This window comes from Cydia pomonella, chromosome 9, assembly GCF_033807575.1.
Source record: "Cydia pomonella isolate Wapato2018A chromosome 9, ilCydPomo1, whole genome shotgun sequence".
Taxonomy (NCBI): domain Eukaryota; kingdom Metazoa; phylum Arthropoda; class Insecta; order Lepidoptera; family Tortricidae; genus Cydia; species Cydia pomonella.
The window spans coordinates 22264787-22285131 of NC_084711.1; the positions used below are offsets into that span (position 1 = coordinate 22264787).

Sequence of the window (20345 nt, forward strand, 5' to 3'; positions counted from 1 at the left end):
TACACGTCATATTGGATGGGGGGGGGGGTCCTGAAAATATCACCAAAGATCACCATGGGGGAGGGGGGGGTCTAAAACAAGCCAAAAACGTATGACGCGATTAATGGACGCCCCCCAAGATGTATGAAGCACATTTTTTTTCTCGCGATTTCGAGATTGGTCTCATAGTAGAAGTTGCTCAGTGTGACCTATATATTCACCCCGTAAATTATTGCAGATGACTAAATAAACAGCTTGTATTAGTTTATTTTATAAGTACCTAGTTAAAATTCTTGTAACTTTAGTTTGTATGTACATTATTTAATATAAAATAAATAAATAAATATTATAGGACATTATTACACAAATTGACTAAGTCCCACAGTAAGCTCAATAAGGCTTGTGTTGAGGGTACTTAGACAACGATATATATAATATATAAATATTTATAAATACTTAAATACATAGAAAACACCCATGACTCAGGAACAAATATCCATGCTCATCACACGAATAAATGCCCTTACCAGGATTTGAACCCGGGACCATCAGCTTCGTAGGCAGGGTCACTACCCACTAGGCCAAACCGGTCGTCAAAACCGGTCGTTAATAATAAATGTTTTTCTGTAAAAAGGTATGAAATTGTGAATGTTTCATTCTCATCAATGGGAAGAAATTCCTTTCTCATTCTGATTGTGAAATAATAAAGAATTTTCTGATGCTTATGATATCGTATTCTCTTTGAACAAGCTTCGTATGTGCATTTTTATACTTCTAATATATGTGGAGCCAGTAAATTGGTAATATATACCGGAGGTTCAAACCCGGCACTAATGAGTTCGTTGGATGTTAGGAGTACCGGGTGTAGCCTGTAACAGGAGCAATAAATTAAACTGTAGGCTGTACTCCTCTAAATTACCAACATTTGTTCATCAACTTTTAAAAATTATGAATTTTTTTGACTTTAAATTTTTCATACAAATTAAATATTACCTTCAATGCACGCCGTCATCAGTGTAATTGACGTTGATTGTCACGCTTTAAACATAACAAAATTCGCAATACATTGCGTCCTAGTGTTCTAAAAATCAATATACAAGTTGCTGAGCAAATGTTGGTTAATTTGAGGAGTACAGCCTACAGTCACAAAGTAAATAGCGGCGGCGCGCGCCGGAGCAGAGTCCGCTCAGTACAAAGTGCCATTTTCGCCGCACGCACACAGACGTGACATTTACGCATACAGACGTGACATTTACGCACACAGATGTTACATTTACAGGCGTTCTCGGGCACTCTCGGGCAGAGCTTAGTCGGGCTGTGCGCGCGTTGCTCACTTGACGTCCCCGCCGCTACGTAAGTACCTACTGTCATGTACGTCAAAATGCAGTCCCTAAAGAATGTAAACATGATAAGATGTATGTGTAAACGAATCGATGTATGTATGTCTGTAAACTTATATTACCTACTCCTTTTTAAAATTCGAAATCAATACAGAAGCAACCCTAGTGAGTCGGGCAAGTTAAGGTATGTATTTTCAAGAACGGCGGGAACGGACCTTCTGTTTATTTTTTATTTTATGCTACAGTTTAAATGTTTGCTCGTGTTACAGGCCACACTCGGTATATTCGAACTATCTTTTCTCAAACTTGCAACTTACTCAACTTACGTCAAATTAGGTCTGGAAATACAAGGTACGTAATACGTATCTGGTGCGATGAGTGGAGATGATATGTAAAGGAATTTCATACAGCTTTACACACCTAGGCCTGTAAGGCAACCTTGTAGTTTGTAGTGTCGTTTTGTCAACACTTGGCTTTGCAATAATGTAATTTGTTCAGCAGCAATGTAATGCAATAGGTATGTTGAATATTGTTGGACTGAATCAAGCGACAGTTTATATGGATGAAAGACGGAATATTAGGTTGAATTAATTGTTTTAATAGAAATAAATAGTAATTATCGATTTTACATATGAAAAGTGATTCCACTAGAGTGGAAATTAATCAAATCACTACGATATGTGCAGGTAACTCTCAACTCGGCATTTTGGATAAAAACGGAATATTCTCTGTGACTTAGCATTCGTGCACACTCGGTAACAGCTGACGGTGAACTGGCGGCAGTGTATGCCCATTGAGCTAAAGCCCGACCAGAAATATATGATCTTTGTCAAGAGGGCGTTGTTATTCTCATGTATAGGGTGACAGTTCAGTTTAGTATGAAAAAATTTGTTCTAAAGAAATTCCGCAATATAGCGCGTGATCATATATTACTGGTCAGCCTTTAACTGCCCCCTTGTCTTGTCTTGTCCTCTCTCTAGTATTCTATGCTCTTAAGTTTTCTCCATACAAATCACGCACACCATTAAAGTCTTTACAGCCATACTCGTAACTTGGCATTAAAGCAATAATTGCATAGCCATACAAAACAATGTCTTATGTCACATGGTCAGTCATAAATATGCATACAATTTTGCACCTTATTTCAAAGGATTAAGCTGAATAATATACACATATTTGTGACTGTGGCATTCGTAAAGGTTTCTATATACGTTCACGTTTAAAATGTCGCGAAGTCATTGTATCCTACCAAGCTAAGCATTTGAAAATCAGTGCGAATCTAGACCTTCCTACGCCAGAACAAGGCGTATATTTGTATGTGATTTTAAATGTACGTATGTACGTTTTTATTATAAGCGCGTATGTTCTAGTTTAATAAAGTCGTAAGTTCCCCATCCTAGAAGCATTTACTCTGAAACCTGTGAGGAGATATGATCTTTTGGATTTGTACGACGTCGTTATGAGTACTTTACGCACTTTTGTGTACTTTATGAGACTGGTTTTGCCGACCGGTCTGGTCTAGTGGGTATTAACCCTGCCTATTGAACAGATGGTCCTAGGTTCGAATCCCGGTAAGGGCATTTATTTGTGTGATGAGCACATATATGTGCTCCTGAGTCATAGGCGTTTTATATGTATTTGAGTAAGTATTTGTATATTACAAATATCGTTATCTGAAAGCGCTGAAGCGCTGGTGGCCTAGCGGTAAGAGCGTGCGACTTGCAATCCGGAGGTCGCGGGTTCAAACCCCGGCTCGTACCAATGAGTTTTTCGGAACTTAATGTACGAAACATCATTTGATATTTACCTGTCGCTTTTCGGTGAAGGAAAACATCGTGAGGAAACCGGACTAATTCCAGGCCAGTTTACCCTCTGGGTTGGAAGGTCAGATTGCAGTCGCTTTCGTAAAAATTACCTACAAATCTTGGGATTAGTTGTCAAGCGGACCCCAGGCTCCGTGGCAAAATGCCGGGACAACGCGAGGAAGAGAGAGAGTCATAGGCGCATATGTATTTGAGTAAGTATTTGTATATTACATATATCGTACCCAAAAAACAAGCCTTGAGCTTACCATGTCCTATATTTATTTATTTATGAGACCTGTAGGTACAAAGGGTTCAGATGGACAGGGAATATGCATTAGAACTGACACAGTAATTGTGTCAATTTCATCTCATTTTGACATCATTCGCCAGTGCATCTTGCTCGTACTTAGGTATATCCAATACTAGCGACCCGCCCTGACTTCAATTTCAATTTCAAATTTTATTTGCAACCAAAGTAGATTACAGTAGACAAATGCTGACGACGACCGGTTTGGCCTAGTGGGTAGTGACCCTGCCTACGAAGCTGATGGTCCCGGGTTCAAATCCTGGTAAGGGCATTTATTCGTGTGATGAGCATGGATATTTGTTCCTGAGTCATGGGTGTTTTCTATGTATTTCAGTATTTATAAATATTTATATATTATATATATCATTGTCTAAGTACCCTCAACACAAGCCTTATTGAGCTAACTGTGGGACTTAGTCAATTTGTGTAATAATGTCCTATAATATTTATTTATTTTTATTTATTTAAATGCAACTTAATGCTAGGTACATACATAACTACTAGGACCCGGATAGGGCTTAGCAAAATACAAAATATTCCTAATCTAGATTTCGTTAGCAATACATACATCATTCATTTATATTTTTCACTTCTCACGGATTACACAAAACCTTGATATTTTATACACTTAAGAGGCAACAGGAGTGGTTTCTCCATACAAACATACTCGACTGTTTCCTCCATGGTTTTTGAAGCTAGACCAATGATTTTTTTAACACAGATTATTATTATTAATATCTGTGTCGGACTGTTTTGCTTTTTTAGTTTCTTAAGGCGCTAGTGCACTTCAATCGTCTCAAGGAAAGTAGAGGACTACCCCATCCGCATACTCTCTAACAGTCGGTCAGTACTGCAAGCTCTGCAAAGTTATACTTTGACCTCAGGCCTAATCTACGAATGCCACAAGGCTCTGTCAGAGGTAAGCACCACCACCAGCGTAACTCTGCAGTGGATTAAGGGACACAGCAACTCGCGAGGGAACGATGCAGCCGACATATTGGCGAGAGGTGGCTCGGAACTGAGGGTGGCAGGACCGGAGCCAATCATACCTCTGCCTTATGCCTGGCTCCGGAACATGCTGAGATGCAACACCAAGGTAAAACACCAACAGTACTGGTCTAACCTAGGCACGTGCAGGCAGGCGAAGGAGGCCCTCCCGACAATCGACCCCGGTTTGTCGAGGAGGCTGAGACAGCTGAAGAGGCCACAGCTCCGGCTTTTGACTGGGGCCATAACCGGCCACGCCCCACTAAACAAACACCTACTAACCCTACGTGTTACAGATAGCCCCCTCTGCAGAGCGTGCATGTAGGAGGAGGAGACAGCCGCCCACGTCATTCTTGAATGCCCAGGGGTGGCAGAATACCGGGCACCATACCTCGGTTCTCAGGGGTCTCTCCCAGAAGTCGTCGGCAACATCAAGGGTCTGCTAGGCTTCCTGGTAGAGTTGGGTTGGCAGGAGTAGTGCCGTCAACCCACCATCACGCAAAATAGGCGCGAATTGCGACGTCGAGTTGCGGAAACCCAGCCCGCGAATACGAATAACGAATAACGAATAGTGCACTTCAAATATTCGCAATAACGGCCTAGTTTAATAGGCTGTAAAGAGAAGCATGGTATTCAAAACGGATATCTATTAGCCTAAAAAGCAAAACAGTTTGACACAGATAATTTCATTACCATTTAGATCTCAAATTTTCGTTACATTTGGTTAAATAAATAAATATGAATATTATAGGACATTATTGCACAAATTGACTAAGTCCCACAGTAAGTTCAATAAGGCTTGTGTTGAGGGTACTTAGACAACGATATATATAATATATAAATATTTATAAATACTTAAATACATAGAAAACACCCATGACTCAGGAACAAATATCCATGCTCATCACACGAATAAATGCCCTTACCAGGATTTGAACCCGGGACCATCGGATTTGTAGGCAGGGTCACTACCCACTAGGCCAAACTGGTCGTTTTGGAAGGATAAGTTTTGGAAAAGGAAATAGTCGAGTGCGAGACATCGTGTTTTGAGATTTTTACGCAGGATTTTTCGGCTAACGTAGCGTTGTCCTTATCGCACCAATTTTAGGAAAGGAAAATGCCTGAAATATTTAAATTTCAGCTCCAGTATCCTCTTAAATCTTCCTTAAGAATCACTCTATTGGTAGTTGAAAACCGCATGATCCGTTCAGTAGTTTTTGAGTTTATGGCGAACATACATACAGACAGATGTGGCGGGTGACTTTGTTTTACAAGGTAGTAATATGTATACAGACCATTTTACGGAACGTTGATAAATATAGGTACTTTTTTCTCGATCAAGGACCAAAAGACCTTGTGATTAGTTTGTAGAAATAACAAAATTTTACGAATACAAAAAAAAATAAGTGGGCGAATGTTTGTAAAATGCCCTATATCCAAAATCAACAGTAGGTATAGGTAAAAAACTTAAGTAAGTCACCTGTTGTATGTAGCTGTGACGTTTTCGAATAGACATTTGTTTTGTTTGTGTGTGTGTCTTTTAAACATGTATTGTCTATTCGAACACGTCACAACTACATACAACAGGTGAATTACTTAAGTTTTTACCTATAATAGATTTTTTAAAGTTATTGTTAACACATAGATACCGTTTTCCGTACCAAGTCCAGATCGATCATATCGTGATATTTTGTTCTGTCCCGGTAACTTTATGTCGACCTAAATGTTTAAACTACGCATACAAATACCAGTTATTATTTATATACAAAATTTAATACTAAACACATTTAGTATAATAGGTATAATTTGGTCAACTAAAAACTACCCAATTAGTCATCCATAATGGACAATTTGCAACAATTTTAGACAATTTATTTAAGGACATTTAACAGCAATTTATTTAAAATAATGTGTGTAAAATCATAAAAGTTAAACCATTTACACCAAACCCTAACGGCAGTTTGTTTATTTCGTAATTAGGCTGGTTTCCCACCAGCTTGAGCCTATTACCCCAAAGTAAATAGCGGCGGCGCGCACCGGAGCAGAGAGTTCGCTCAGTACAAAGTGCCATTTTCGCCGCACGCACACAGACGTTACATTTACAGGCGTTCTCGGGCACTCTCGGGCAGAGCTTAGTCGGGCTGCGCTCACTTGACGTCCCCGCCGCTACGTAGGTACCTACTGTCATGTACGTCAAAATGCAGTCTCTAAGGAATGTAAACATGATAAGATGTATGTATAAACGAATCGATGTATGTATGTCTGTAAACTTATATTACCTACTCCTTTTTAAAATTCGAAATTAATACAGAAGCAACCCTAGTGACTCGGGCAAGTTTAGGTATGTATTTTCAAGAATGGCGGGACCGGACCTTCTGTTTATTTTTTATTTTGTGCTATTACTCAACTTAAAACCATAGAGAAATATAAGTAAAGAAAAAGTGGTAACTACATTCATCAGTTTTATTACTAAAACACAAGTCAAGTAGTGGAATTTATCAGTACTGCTAGTTGACAATAGATGTCGCGACGAACGAAAACTCAAATGTTCAACAATTTTCAGCTAATATTATAAATAACTGGATCAACCGGAACTCTATTTTCAACTCTTTCTGCTTGTAATATTAGTTGTAAATTGTTTTGGCAATACATTTTTCGTCTGTCGCGACACTTGTGACATCTGGTGTCAAATTGCGGTACTGATTAATCCACTACTTAACGTTAGATGTTAACTACGAAATAACTCGCGTTTAGGTAAGAAAACTGATGTATGGAGTAACCACTCTTTCTTTGCTTATATGTCTATGGTTAAAACCTCATATTTTAAGCTGTATTGTACCTTTATGAAATTTCTAAGCTTAAACTGGTGTTGCATTTTTATTTTTTAAAGATTATAGTTTTAAAACGAATACGGGACTTAATCGCGTAAACTTACGTTTATTATATGGCCTGTGGCTATTATGGTCCGTCTTTGTGGAATCCAGTGATTAGCAAATGTAAGGATGAAAAAACTTTCCAACACATACCATCGGATGTCGTGAGTGTTGCGTGTAGGCAAAGTGGCAACCCTAGCGTACAAGTGAATAATCAAGATCAAGTGCGGGTAGTTCGCAAAACCCGCACAGCAAGATTTTGATACAATTCCTCGCCAGTCTGCCTGTCACCACGAGCGTAACGTCACGTTCGAAACGTCGGGCTATATAATAAACGTAAGTTTATGCGATTAAGTCCCGTATTTGTTTTAAAAGGCGCCTGGACCTGGAGGCAAACGATCTCGAGGAAATATATCTTCAGATTCCAATAGTAGATAACTTAATAATGTGTGCCTGTTATTTACCGCCTTCATCCAAAAAAGAAATCTATGAAAAACACTTCTTAAAAGTACAAGACATTTTCTCCAGTATGTGTCCTTGCAGGTTACTGTTAATAGGCGATTATAACTTACCTGGCGTCGTTTAGTCATTTACTGATAATATTCCTGCTAGTTCACCTCTTAATAACGACAGCGAAACAATTAAATTGCTTTCCTATACAATGGCTTTCACCGATCTCAAGCAGCTTAATCACGTCTTGAACGAAAACAATAGAACTTTAGATTTAGTGTTTAGCAATATACAAGAATATCGTTTGTCAAAATCCTTGGATCACTTGCTTCACAATGTACCACATCATCCTTCACTGACCATAATATTGGATCTATCGCAACCGAAAACGTTGGGCATGGCTAACAGACTCAAACACAACTATTATAAAGCTGACTATAACAAAATAGTCTCCGAATTGAACTCTGTCGACTGGGTGTCAGAATTCACTCAGGATCCTGAAACCTGTGTCTCTAAATTTTATACACAAATATATAAAATCATAGACGCTTTCGTTCCTTTATCTAAACCTAAAAGTGCGCACTACCCCGGCTGGTTCTCAAAAAGTCTGATTGGTACACTGAGACGCAAGTGTAAGGTCCACCGTCGTTGGACTATATACGGGTCTAAGCGAGACTATCAGGAGTTCTCACTCTTGCGTGCCAGAGCTAAAATTCAGATTCAGAAGTGCTTTAATAACTATACACATAGCGTAGAAAGTTCACTTAGTAATAACATTAAACAGTTCTGGAAATATTCTGCGAATCTAAGACAAACAAACACAGGTTATCCACAAACAATGAAGCTAGAAAACATCACTTCTAATTGTCCAGAACAGATATGTAACATGTTCGCAACCTACTTTCGATCCGTGTTTGAGGCAAATTCACCAAATAGCTGAAATAGCTATAGCTTAGACACTCTTGAGCAGTCTCATGATAGTAACTCTGTTAACATGTTGTCTAGTATAACATTTTCAATCGACGAAGTATGCTCAGCCCTTACTAAAATTGATGCTAATAAAGGTCCCGGCCCAGACTTACTCAGCCCAGTTTTTGTAAAAAGATCTAGTTCTGCTTTAGCGCTTCCGCTACAGCTCATATTTAATAAATGTTTGAAAGAAGGAATATTCCCCCAGAGATGGAAAGTAGCCAACGTAACCCCTATCCACAAATCTGGCCCGAAAGATAACATTCAGAATTATCGCCCTATATCAATCCTGTCGTGTATCCCTAAAGTATTTGAAAAATTTGTTCACTCTCGGGTTTATGAGTCTGTTAAAAACTCGATACTAGTTGAGTAGCATGGTTTTGTTAGAGGTAAATCCACATCCACTAATCTCGTTATTTTTACCGATTATCTCTTTCGATCTTTAGATGAGACACAGCAAGTTGATACAATATATACAGACTTCCAGAAAGCTTTTGATAAAGTGGATCATTTGATACTTTTGAACAAGCTTTCCTACAACGGTATAAAAGGGAATCTTCTTAGGTGGTTTGCCTCATACTTACAGAATCGCACACAATTTGTTGTAGTGAATGGGTTCACATCGTCACCTACAGCCGTAACGTCTGGCGTGCCTCAGGGGTCAATTTTAGGGCCCCTGTTATTTGTTGTATTTATCAATGATATCTCTTCCTGCTTCGAACATAGTGACGTCCTATTATATGCTGACGATCTCAAAATCTATAAAAGGGTGCAAAGTCATGAAGACACTACCTTACTACAAGGTGACTTAAATAAGCTTTATAACTATTGCATAAAAAATAAATTATCTCTAGCGTTCAACAAATGTAAACATATGATATTCACAAAAAAGAAACACATAATTCATAACTCATATCATATAAATCAACACCGTCTGGAAACTACTGAATGTATACGTGATTTAGGCTTGCACTTAGACTAAACTAACTCTTGATGTACACGTAGACAGCGTTGTAAAAAAAGCGTACCAAATGCTCGGCTTCCTAATACGTACATCTAAACCATTCAAAAAGCAGGGCACTCTTATTCTTCTATATCAATCACTGGTGAGATCGTATCTTGAGTATGCTTCAGTAGCGTGGAACCCATACTATCAAATTTACATTGATAAAATAGAGATGGTGCAGAAGAAATTCCTTCATTTTCTGAATTTTAAAATGAAGAGTCCACGTTGTTCATACGCTGATCTTTTGATCAAGTATAATATGCTTTCTCTGGAGAACCGACGTGCCGTTGCTGACGCAGTGATGCTGCGCAACATCTGTGTAGCCGATGTAGACTGCCCGCAGCTCCTCGCAGCCTTACAGTTCCGCACTCCGCAGAAGTTGACCAGGTCCAAACACTTATTTAGCTTACCGATTACGCGTTCCAACTCAGGCAAACGGGCTCCTATACACAGAATTTGCGACCACCACAACAAGTTACTTTCAAGTGTAGATTTATTCTCATGCTCCCGTGCCTCATTCAAGGCTGCTGTCACAAAATTGTACAAAATAAAACAATAAGGAGTAGGATTCGTTGTAAATGCATATAGATTTTGTAGCGGTAATAGTTAAATTAGAGTTTGCATGTTGCTAGGTTTACATTCTGATACCACTTATGTTCTCAGTGAGATATGTTTAAGGAATCATCATAATCTATACTGTACTAGTTACGTATACACTGTCTATATTGTTCTTGACTTGTATGCTTCTGTTTTATCTCCTTGTAATAAAATAAAATAATAAAAAAAATAAAAACTATGAACGAAAATCGTGTTTTTAAAGATTTATTTAAATGTTGATATTGTTATGATACGGCGGGTATGTTGATATTCGGCCCGATTCGAAGAATGAGATACGATAACGATAAGTTCTGGTTTAGACAAGTTAAGATATCGTTTGTATGTCGTATAATTGACAGAAGCAGCTCGATTCAGGTCATGCACTTTAGACACTGAGGTATCTGAAAATTCGAATCGAACCGCTAGTCCCACATGTGGGACCTTCATTAAGCTCAATAAAGCTTGTGTTGTGAGTACTAGGCGACGATATATATAATAATTACATATGTATATTACTTAGACACATAGAAAACATCCATACACTCAGGAACAAATATATGTGATATTCATACAAATAAATATTGGAACCCGAGACCTCCTGCTTCGTAGGCAGGGTCACTATCAACTAGGCTAGACCCGGGTATGCCTTTGAACTACGTCCAAAGGAGAGGTATGGGCACTGTGAATGTCATCTCGCTTTGTGTGGTAGGGCACAGCACAGCGGATGTCATTCCAGATCTAGAGCAGAGCCCAACTGGGGAAGTACCGCCACCTTACAGAAAACCGCAGCCAAATAACACTAGACCCTACTCATAGTGTTGCGTTCCTGTCGGTAAGGTTGCCAAAAGTCAACAAGAATGCGGAGTGTTAGGGTCGACAACTTCGACCGTTGACCAACGTAGTATAAAAAAATAGCTAGGAGGCCGTCAAATCATGAAAACAACCATGAAAGCACTTCCAAAACTTTCCTGCCTTTTATACCTGTACAGTTGAAAGGGCAAATGGTTAAATCGACCGCGTTTAAATGGTCTTCCTTTCCACACTCCCTTTTAGCCTCGGCCTAAACCACGAAGGAAAAACATTTGGCTTACTGTCGGCGGGCGTTGCTCAGTTAATCAATTTGTATGGGTTTCCCCGCCTTGAGGGTATTCGAACTTCAAATATATGAGTTTGATTTGATTCAGATTTTACGAAAACTACTTGTCTGTGTATGGAACTTTTTTTCTGCCCTACACAGCACTACCGAAGTTCGACCATACGATTTTTTTCCACCTATCTTTATTTGCCGTAGCCTAACGGACGTTGGCGACCACCTTTCTCCAGTGACAGATTAGATATTAGCCTTTCTTGGTAGTATGGCTGCGTTATGCAGGGCTCCTGTACACGATGGCCCAGCGTAGGCCAGTCTAAGGGACGCCTTTTTTCTGTAGCATTAGTTTATGAGACTGCTAGTTTAACAGTCCAGACGCGGTTTATTTATTTAGTATAAATTTTATTTTGACACTTGTAGAGACTTTACACCTCCAAATTTTATTAGTATTAGTACTCTGACATTCAAATTCAAAATTCAAAAATTTATTCTGCAAGTGGGCCTCAAGGGCTCTTTTACAAGTCAATACAACATTTATAGTAACATCATATAGTGACATGAAAAATACATAACAACATTTATAAATACAACAGCCAATACCTGGGTAAACATTACATTATAATAATCTTAAAATAAATAATTACTACAATACAATAGAGATGTATAGTCTCTTGACGACCGGTTTGGCCTAGTGGGTAGTGACCCTGCCTACGAAGCTGATGGTCCCGGGTTCAAATCCTGGCAAGGGCATTTATTCGTGTGATGAGCTATGTATTTAAGTATTTATAAATATTTATATATTATATATATCGTTGTCTAAGTACCCTCAACACAAGCCTTAATGAGCTTACTGTGGGACTAAGTCAATTTGTGTAATAATGTCCTATAATAATATTTATATTTATGGTTAAAAACACATTAAATCTGGAGATGGAGAATCTATATGATGTTACTATAAATGCTGTATTGACTTGTAAAAGAGCCCTTGAAGCCTACTTGCAGAATAAATTTTTGAATTTTGAATTTGAATTTTGAATTTTGCAGCTATGCGGTGGAATGAGATAGCAATATCAATTACTCCGTCTAACGCATAAATGCGTCCCTTGGACTGGCCTGCGCTGAGCCATCGTGTAGTGGAGCCATCACGTTCGTCCATTTCTTAATGTCGTCAAGCCAACACATATACATGAAAACTTAAGAACGTACAGTTAGTCACAGTGTGATACGCGGAACATACCTATGAGGAGGGAGAGACACTACCAAAATGTACGTACTCGTAATATGAATTCCAGTCAATGTGTTTAATATGTTCCTAGACGTCTGCCGCTTCGAGGCCTCTGTTCAATAGACAACATACTAAATTTGGTATTTATTATCAAAAGCACGAAACTTCGAGGTAATTTTTAGTATTTCGAAACCAAGCATATAGGACGTTACAAATTTAATGTTCTTGCTATTTGGAAAATACCAATTTTCAGTGATCTCTTCTATATACCGGTGTAACGTCGCGCAACGTAAAACCAGAATTATTTATATTGAAATATATAATATAATAATAAGACTTATTATCACGGTAAGAAAGTCGTGGTTATCTTGCTTAGAAAAAAAACCGGCCAAGTGAGAGTCGGAGTCGCGCACGAAGGGTTCCGTACCGTTATCTAAAAATCACTTTTTTGTATGGGATCCCCCGTAAATATTGATTTTATTCTGTTTTTAGTATTTGGTGTTATAGCGGCAACAGAAATACATAATCTGTATAAATTTCAACTGGCTAACTATCACGGTTCATGAGACACAGCTTGGTGACAGACGGACGGAACGGACGGACAGCGGAGTCTCAGTAATAGGGTCCTGTTTGACTCTTTGGGTACGGAACCCTAAAAACTACAGTCGTTTGAAATTTACATTTTTTTTTTCGGTACAGGCCTTAATTAATTATCTAAAGCAACAATAACAGTATTTATTTGAAACAAGACACAGCACTAGAAGTCCCTTAAACACTCCGATCTTTCAAGAATACCTCTACTGGATGTCATTCCAGATCTAGAGCAGAGCCCAACTGGGAAGTACCTCCACCTTACAGAAAACAGCAGCCAAATGCCGGTGAGTAAGGTTGTGTCAACGAGGGGGGGCGGGTTTAGGGTCGGCAACGCGCATGTAACTCCTCTGGAGTTGCAGGCGTACATAGGCTACGGAGACTGCTTACCATCAGGCGGGCCGTATGCTTGTTTGCCACCGACGTAGTATAAAAAAAATAAAAAAATACTAACCTTCCGATGATTTATTTATATCAAGAGTGCCCCGTTATCACAAACATACGTGGATCCAGTAATGCTCCTAGCCTTATCACTAGCCAGGAACAAAATCAAATCCGCTACCTCTTCTGGCTCCGACAACCTTTTGAACGCAGTGCAGCTTTTCCACGTTTCTCTGTCCTCAATAATATTCGTTTTTGTAGGTCCAGGATTTACAGCATTCACTCTGACGCCATGAGGAGCTAGGTCCAAAGCTACGGAGCGCGTGAAGTGATCTACGCCTGCTTTTGAAACTGAATAGGCCAGCAGGTTTTTACCTTTAAGGCTTTTCAAAGAACAGACGCTGGAAGTATTGACGATGTTACCCTTAGTCTTAATCAGGTAAGGAGCGGCGAGGTGCGTCAAAAAGACCAAGGAGCGCAGATTCGTCTTCATAACGCGGTCGAAATTTTCCATGTAGTTTTCGTCGAATATGGTTGATATGGTTCCAATACCTGCGTTATTGATCAGTATGTCTAACTGATTGAAGTTGTCGATGGTTTCTTTTACCATCATTTTAACATTTTCGTCATTAGTAATATCTGCTCTGATCATGAGGGGTGTGTTGCCGTATTGATTGCACTCCTTTGCAACGTCTTTAAGATTTTCTTCGTTTTTATCTACCAGGACCACCTTAGCGCCTTCTCTGGCCAGTGCTTTGACCGTGGCAGCTCCTATCCCGGAGGCAGCACCAGTCACAATTGCCACTTTACCGGTGAAACTCATGGCGTTTATTGCTTTCCAACAGATTCTGACTGCGATGTTTTCGCAACACGTGTTATATAATTATATCTTATCTTATTGTATAGTTTTGATAAGAGCATACTGGCTATCAGTACTTTCAAGGCTAAGACGAAGATAGATCTAAAAAAAATTATATCAGTCTCTGCTGTTGATAAGACGATGCTAATTTATTATACACACGAATATGGCTGAAGATCGTGCAATATTCAATCGAGATACGTTTAAATTACATACTTCTAAAGTTTCGCCAATTCATGTACAAACAAGTAAACCGCACGCGTGAATGGTAGCAAAATGACATCAAATGTACGTTAGTATTGGCTTCCATCTATGTATTGGAGTTAGTGATGTTCCGTTATCGGGAAAATTTACTATTCCCAGTAATATTCCCAAGAATCGGTAATTTACGGAAATATAAATTTTTACTCATTTTATTTACTTCAAACCATAACGCGTAGACTAATGGATCATACAAAGTGCCTTTATTTGCCACAATTTACAGTATTAATCTTTCATTGGTATACAAAAAAGTCCGCGATAGCATATGTTTCACTTTTAATCATAACTTTCTATACCAATTCTTAACTTATAAAATATATTCACATATAAATGCCGAATTTAATATATTTTTTCGATAGTTAACTTTATGACGTTCCTTGCACCAATGCAGTCGGCTGCATTGACAGTAATGCAGTCGGCAGTAAGCTCGCGCTCAACTATAATACTGCAGCACCAATATTGGTGTGGTTTGAATGCGGACCTTGACTAACTCTTGAAGTGGCATACTTCATTTTTGAGTCGTTGGAATTATGATTTTATTTCAATTAGTCAAAGTTCAAATTTAAATGACGTAAGGTTGGGAGTCGATGGCGACTCCAAGGGTTAAAAAAACCTTCAAACCTTGACAAAAAATATTCAAATAAAAAACCAAACTTCTTTACATTGAAATAGGCTCTGTAAAGAAATTACCCTTTTCAATTGCAACTTTTCAGTTAACCAGTTTATTTCGCCGTTCAGAAAGCTATTTGCAGTTTTACCTGTATCGGACAGAACAATTTAAACTGTCGAAAAAGAACCAAAAAATTTACCGAACCTTTCCTGGAAATCTTCACTAAAACCCCCCTGGGAACGTTCTGCGAAAACTACGTTAAAGGGTAAAATATAGGTACACGGTGTAACATGAGAAACTCGAAAGATTTAAACACGCACTTCTGAGGGCAAAAGAAGGAAAAAATGTTATATGTGTTTAAGTAAATTTCGCCAAATGAAATATATGAATATAAAACAAAATTGAATGTATTTGGGACGCCACATGTGTAGACACTCTAGCCCCGTCTCATCTCCACGGCACAACTGCAAAACCCGGCGCGGCGGCAGAGGCGGCCGAAAAATTAAAAAAGATCAAATATAGGGGTCTCGGCCCCGAATACGATTTCGTACCTTTTGGCGTCGAGACCCTTGGCCCGTGGGGTCCGAATGCATCTACACTATTTAAGGATTTAGCCAAAAAAATAGAAGACGCTACCGGTGATCGTAGAGCTGGCAGCTTCCTCGCACAGAGAATAAGTATTGCGATACAACGAGGAAATGCTGCCAGCATCTACGGCACCATGCCGCAGGGGGATAGTTTTTAATTATTTATTTTAAGATTAGTTTTATTTATTTTTAGATTTAGATTTTAAGTTTTATATGTATTATGTTGTCTTGTTTGTGTTTACGAATAAAATGTATTTGTACATAAAAAATGTGTGATGAACACAAATACTTTTTCCTGAGTCATGGGTGTTTTCTATGTATATAAGTATGTATTTGACTATATACGTATGTATATTGTCGCCTAGTATCCATAGATTTTTCCATGGATACTAGGCTTTAAGCTTTGCTTAGTTTGGGACTAGGTCGATCTGCGTAAGATTATCCCCAAATACAGGTTGTTTGTTTATTCACCTGCAATAATTTACAGATTGAATATATAGGTCATATTGAGCAACTTTTACTATGGGAGCAATCCCGAAATCACAAAAAAAAATTGGCTGTTTCATACATTTTGGCTGTCGGTCCTTGACGTTTTCTATACTTACTTACTCCTCTGGCGCAGCGACACAAAGTGTGTCTTGGCCTCCAACACTACTGCTCGCCACTGATCCTGGTCCTGTGCACTTTCTCGCCAGTCTCCATCCGCCCATCGATACCTAGGTCGACCGGCCGGGCGGCGTGCTGTCGGTTTTCCCTCAAACGCTCTTTTCACCGCCCGATCGGCTCCCATTCGCTCGTTTTCTATGGGCGAGTAAATTTTTTTTTTCGTGATTTCGGGCTTGGTCTCATAGTAAAAGTTGTTCAGTATAACCTATATTATGTACCCTGTAAATTATTGCAGGTGACCAAGTAATTACACACGGCCCGATTAGAAGAAATACAATAACAATAAGTTCTGGTTTAGATAAGTTCTCATTTAGATATCGTTTGTATGCCGTATAATTGACGGAGCGGCTCGATTCGGGCGACCAATGTCACTTTGAGGCTAGAAATATCGTAGATAGATCTTACTGGGATCACAGCGGAATCGAAATAAACGTCAATTTTGACATGTTGTTTAGTTATCGATCTTTTAAAGATCTTAAACGTGTCTTAATCATTCTTCGAATAGAGTCGCCTGTATTTTTTGTCGGTTCATATGTCAAGCAATCAAATATAAGGATCGAACACGAATTTCGTCGTTTCGGTAATTACGTCGTCTTGGTTTCCTGTTTTCGTAACTTAATTGGTAATACGATAATAGCCGGCATTGATGGTGTATTGATGTATGTTCAATTATTTTTCCTTGTTTTCGTTGTTTGTTTTCCTGTAATTATATATAATTTCACAACATCTTCAAAACCAAGCGATACCGAGATTGAGATTGTAATTGGGTTATTTATTGATAAAATTATAAGCAGTCTAGCGTAACCTATGTACGCCTGCAACTCCAGAGGAATTACATGCGCGTTGCACTTAAGTTATTGTCAGTGATCGGAACTATGGGAGTCAAACTTTAACAAAACTTATCAAGCGGACGTAAAAAGAGTGCTTATAGCCTTAAAAATAATCGAATATCTATGAATGTAAATATTTTTATGGCTGGCTAACTATACTATTCCTATCCCTATGGATATGAATATTTTTAGGGCTGTATGCACTATTTTATGTCCGCTTAACAAGTTTTGTTAAAGTGTTACTCCCATAGTTCCGATTACTGGTTATTGTCCATCAAACTATTCTCTAATAGTTCAGCTTAAAAACATCGAAATACCGGGACGTGCCGCTAGCCAGCAGCGTGCTCCAAGTCGAATGTAAGAACTTCGCTTCGCTCGCTCGTTCGGAAATAATTGATGAAATAGGTTCTCACAGTATTTTATTACTTAATTGTTACATTTCTGATTGAAAAAAAAACCGGACAAGTGCGAGTCGGACTCGCCCACTTAGGGTTCCGTACTTTTTAGTATTTGTTGTTATAGTGGCAACAGTAATACATCATCTGTGAAAATGTCAACTGTCTAACTATCACGGTTCATGAGATACAGCCTGGTGACAGACGGACATACAGACAGACAGACGGACGGACGGACAGCGGAGTCTTAGTAATAGGGTCCCGTTTTACCCCTAACCTAACCTAAAAATGTATTATAGTACTAAAAAAAGTCAAAAATCCTTTGACATTGACAGTAGGACGATCATCAGCCGCGGCAATTAGGGTGACTGCTATAGTTATTGGCCACGCCATAGGAATTGGCCCCTCCATAGTATATGGCCACTCCATAGTAATCGGCCACTCCAGCCACTCCATAGTAATTGGCCACTCTTAACAATAAGAATTCTATTAGGTACCTTGTTTCTTTTTGATTTGTTAAGAGTGGCCAATTACTATGGAGTGGCCAATAACTATAGCAGTCACCCTATAATCGTTTGATTTTAGGTACTCGAACCTCCATTTTGCAACCAAATTGTGTTCATGATCATTAGAATCGCAAATAGAACTAAATTATTGACAGCAGCCATACAAACAATTAGTGTAATATACAAAGAGAAATGTATGAAACAGAGCAAGTAATTACCGCTTGATTAATTTGTTTGATGTTGGTACTTTGGTTATATTATGTATTTGGTTTTGGACTCGCTATGTTTACTCGTACCTGCGAGACCAGAGTAGGATTTTGTGTTACATTTCAGTAGACTTACAAGTACTGGAGAGTTTCTGTGTGTTGGAAAATTTCTTGGAAATTTCAGGAACATTTTAGGTATTTTCGTAGTCGACACCTAGCGTCGAGTAGAGGATTTATTAGTACTTGTAATTGCCAATAGATGTCTGACACTCTTCCGGTAGTTCCGGTTCCCGGTTCGGTTGGGGGTTTCCAATTATTTTCCGGTAGATATCTATAGATAGATAGAGCCTCCCTATAGTTCATATATGGTTGAAATATTCACTGTATCGACCTTGGTCGCTCAGATCGGATCCCTTTGTTTGGCATAATTATTGAAAGTCATAATGAAATGATAGTCATAACTCTGAAACCGTTAACTTTAGGAATTTCCTTAGGTTATCCTCTTATCCTATAGATAGGTTAGGTTAGGTTAGTTTTATGGCAATCCTGAAAAGTTGTGAATCCTGGACCCGGGTACGTCCTTAAACTACGTCCACAAGAGAGCGGGCATTGTGAATGTCATCTCGCTCTGTGGTAGGGCACAGCACAGCGGATGTCATTCCAGATCTAGAGCAGAGCCCAACTGGGGAAGTACCTCCACCTTACAAAAAATCGCAGCCAAATAACACTAGACTCTACTCATAGTGTTGTGTTCCTGCCGGTGAGTAAGGTTGCCAGAGCTCAACGAGGGGTAGGAGGGGGTTAGGGTCGGCAACGCGCATGTAACTCCTCTGGAGTTGCAGGCGTACATAGGCTACGGATACTGCTTGCCATCAGGCGGGCCGTATGCTTGTTTGCCACCGACGTAGTATAAAAAAAAAGTTACGTGTTTCTGAGAAAAACCAAATTATGGCTAACGAAAATACGGACAAACAATACATTATGACTCAAAACTTTATGGGAAACAATTGAGACCAAGCTCAGATGGCAGAGCACTAGTGGTCTAGTGGTTGTGGGTTCAAGTCCCACCCAAGACTGACTTTTTCCACTTTTAATTAATTTCTAAGTTTGATACTTACCTTACTTCTTTTGTTTTGACGACCGGTTTGGCCTAGTGGGTAGTGACCCTGCCTACGAAGCTGATGGTTCCGGGTTCAAATCCTGGTAAGGGCATTTATTCGTGTGATGAGCATGGATATTTGTTCCTGAGTCATGGGTATTTTCTATGTATTTAAGTATTTATAAATATTTATATATTATATATATCGTTGTCTAAGTACCCTCAACACAAGCCTTATTGAGCTTAATGTGGGACTTAGTCAATTTGTGTAATAATGTCCTATAATATTTATTTATTTATTTATTTATACTTAATGTTTGCGGTATTTATAAACGAAGTTGTTTTCATAATACTTCGTCCATAGTGGATTCTAGACACGGATCAACGAAACCTAGTTAAACATGGATGTAGCCTCGAGGTAAACAGAGCAATAACATCGTAGAGGTCGCTACTAGTGATGTACTAATATTGCCTGTCCTGGAAATACTGCCTACAACTTTTAAAGTGTTTCCTTCTTATTCATAAACGTCTACTAAAGTTGAGAAGCCGCTAATAATCGTTTGTCCCTTTCCGACGTATTGGTATGATGGAAAGGGGTAAACGATTATTAGCGGCGTGTCAACTTTAGTAGACGTTTATGAATAAGGGGGTAAGTCTTTGTTCTTCAATTTAAATATAATATCTGGGAGACCGAGCTTTACTCGGAAAACATATAAACAGTCGAAA

The 20345-nt window shown here is 38.9% G+C and overlaps 1 protein-coding gene across 1 annotated transcript; it reads right to left on the reverse strand.

The window, feature by feature from the left end:
* Positions 1-13669: 13669 nt before the first annotated feature.
* On the reverse strand, positions 13670-16097 carry LOC133520960 (3-oxoacyl-[acyl-carrier-protein] reductase FabG-like). Its single transcript, XM_061855675.1, has one exon. It carries the CDS (start codon positions 14421-14423, stop codon positions 13689-13691), a length of 735 nt encoding a protein of 244 aa, XP_061711659.1. The 5' UTR covers positions 14424-16097; the 3' UTR covers positions 13670-13688.
* Positions 16098-20345: the final 4248 nt, after the last annotated feature.

Coding starts and splice junctions, on each gene's coding strand:
- LOC133520960 (XM_061855675.1), bottom strand. CDS start 14,423: ATGAGTTTCACCGGTAAAGTGGCAATTGTGACTGGTGCTGCCTCCGGG.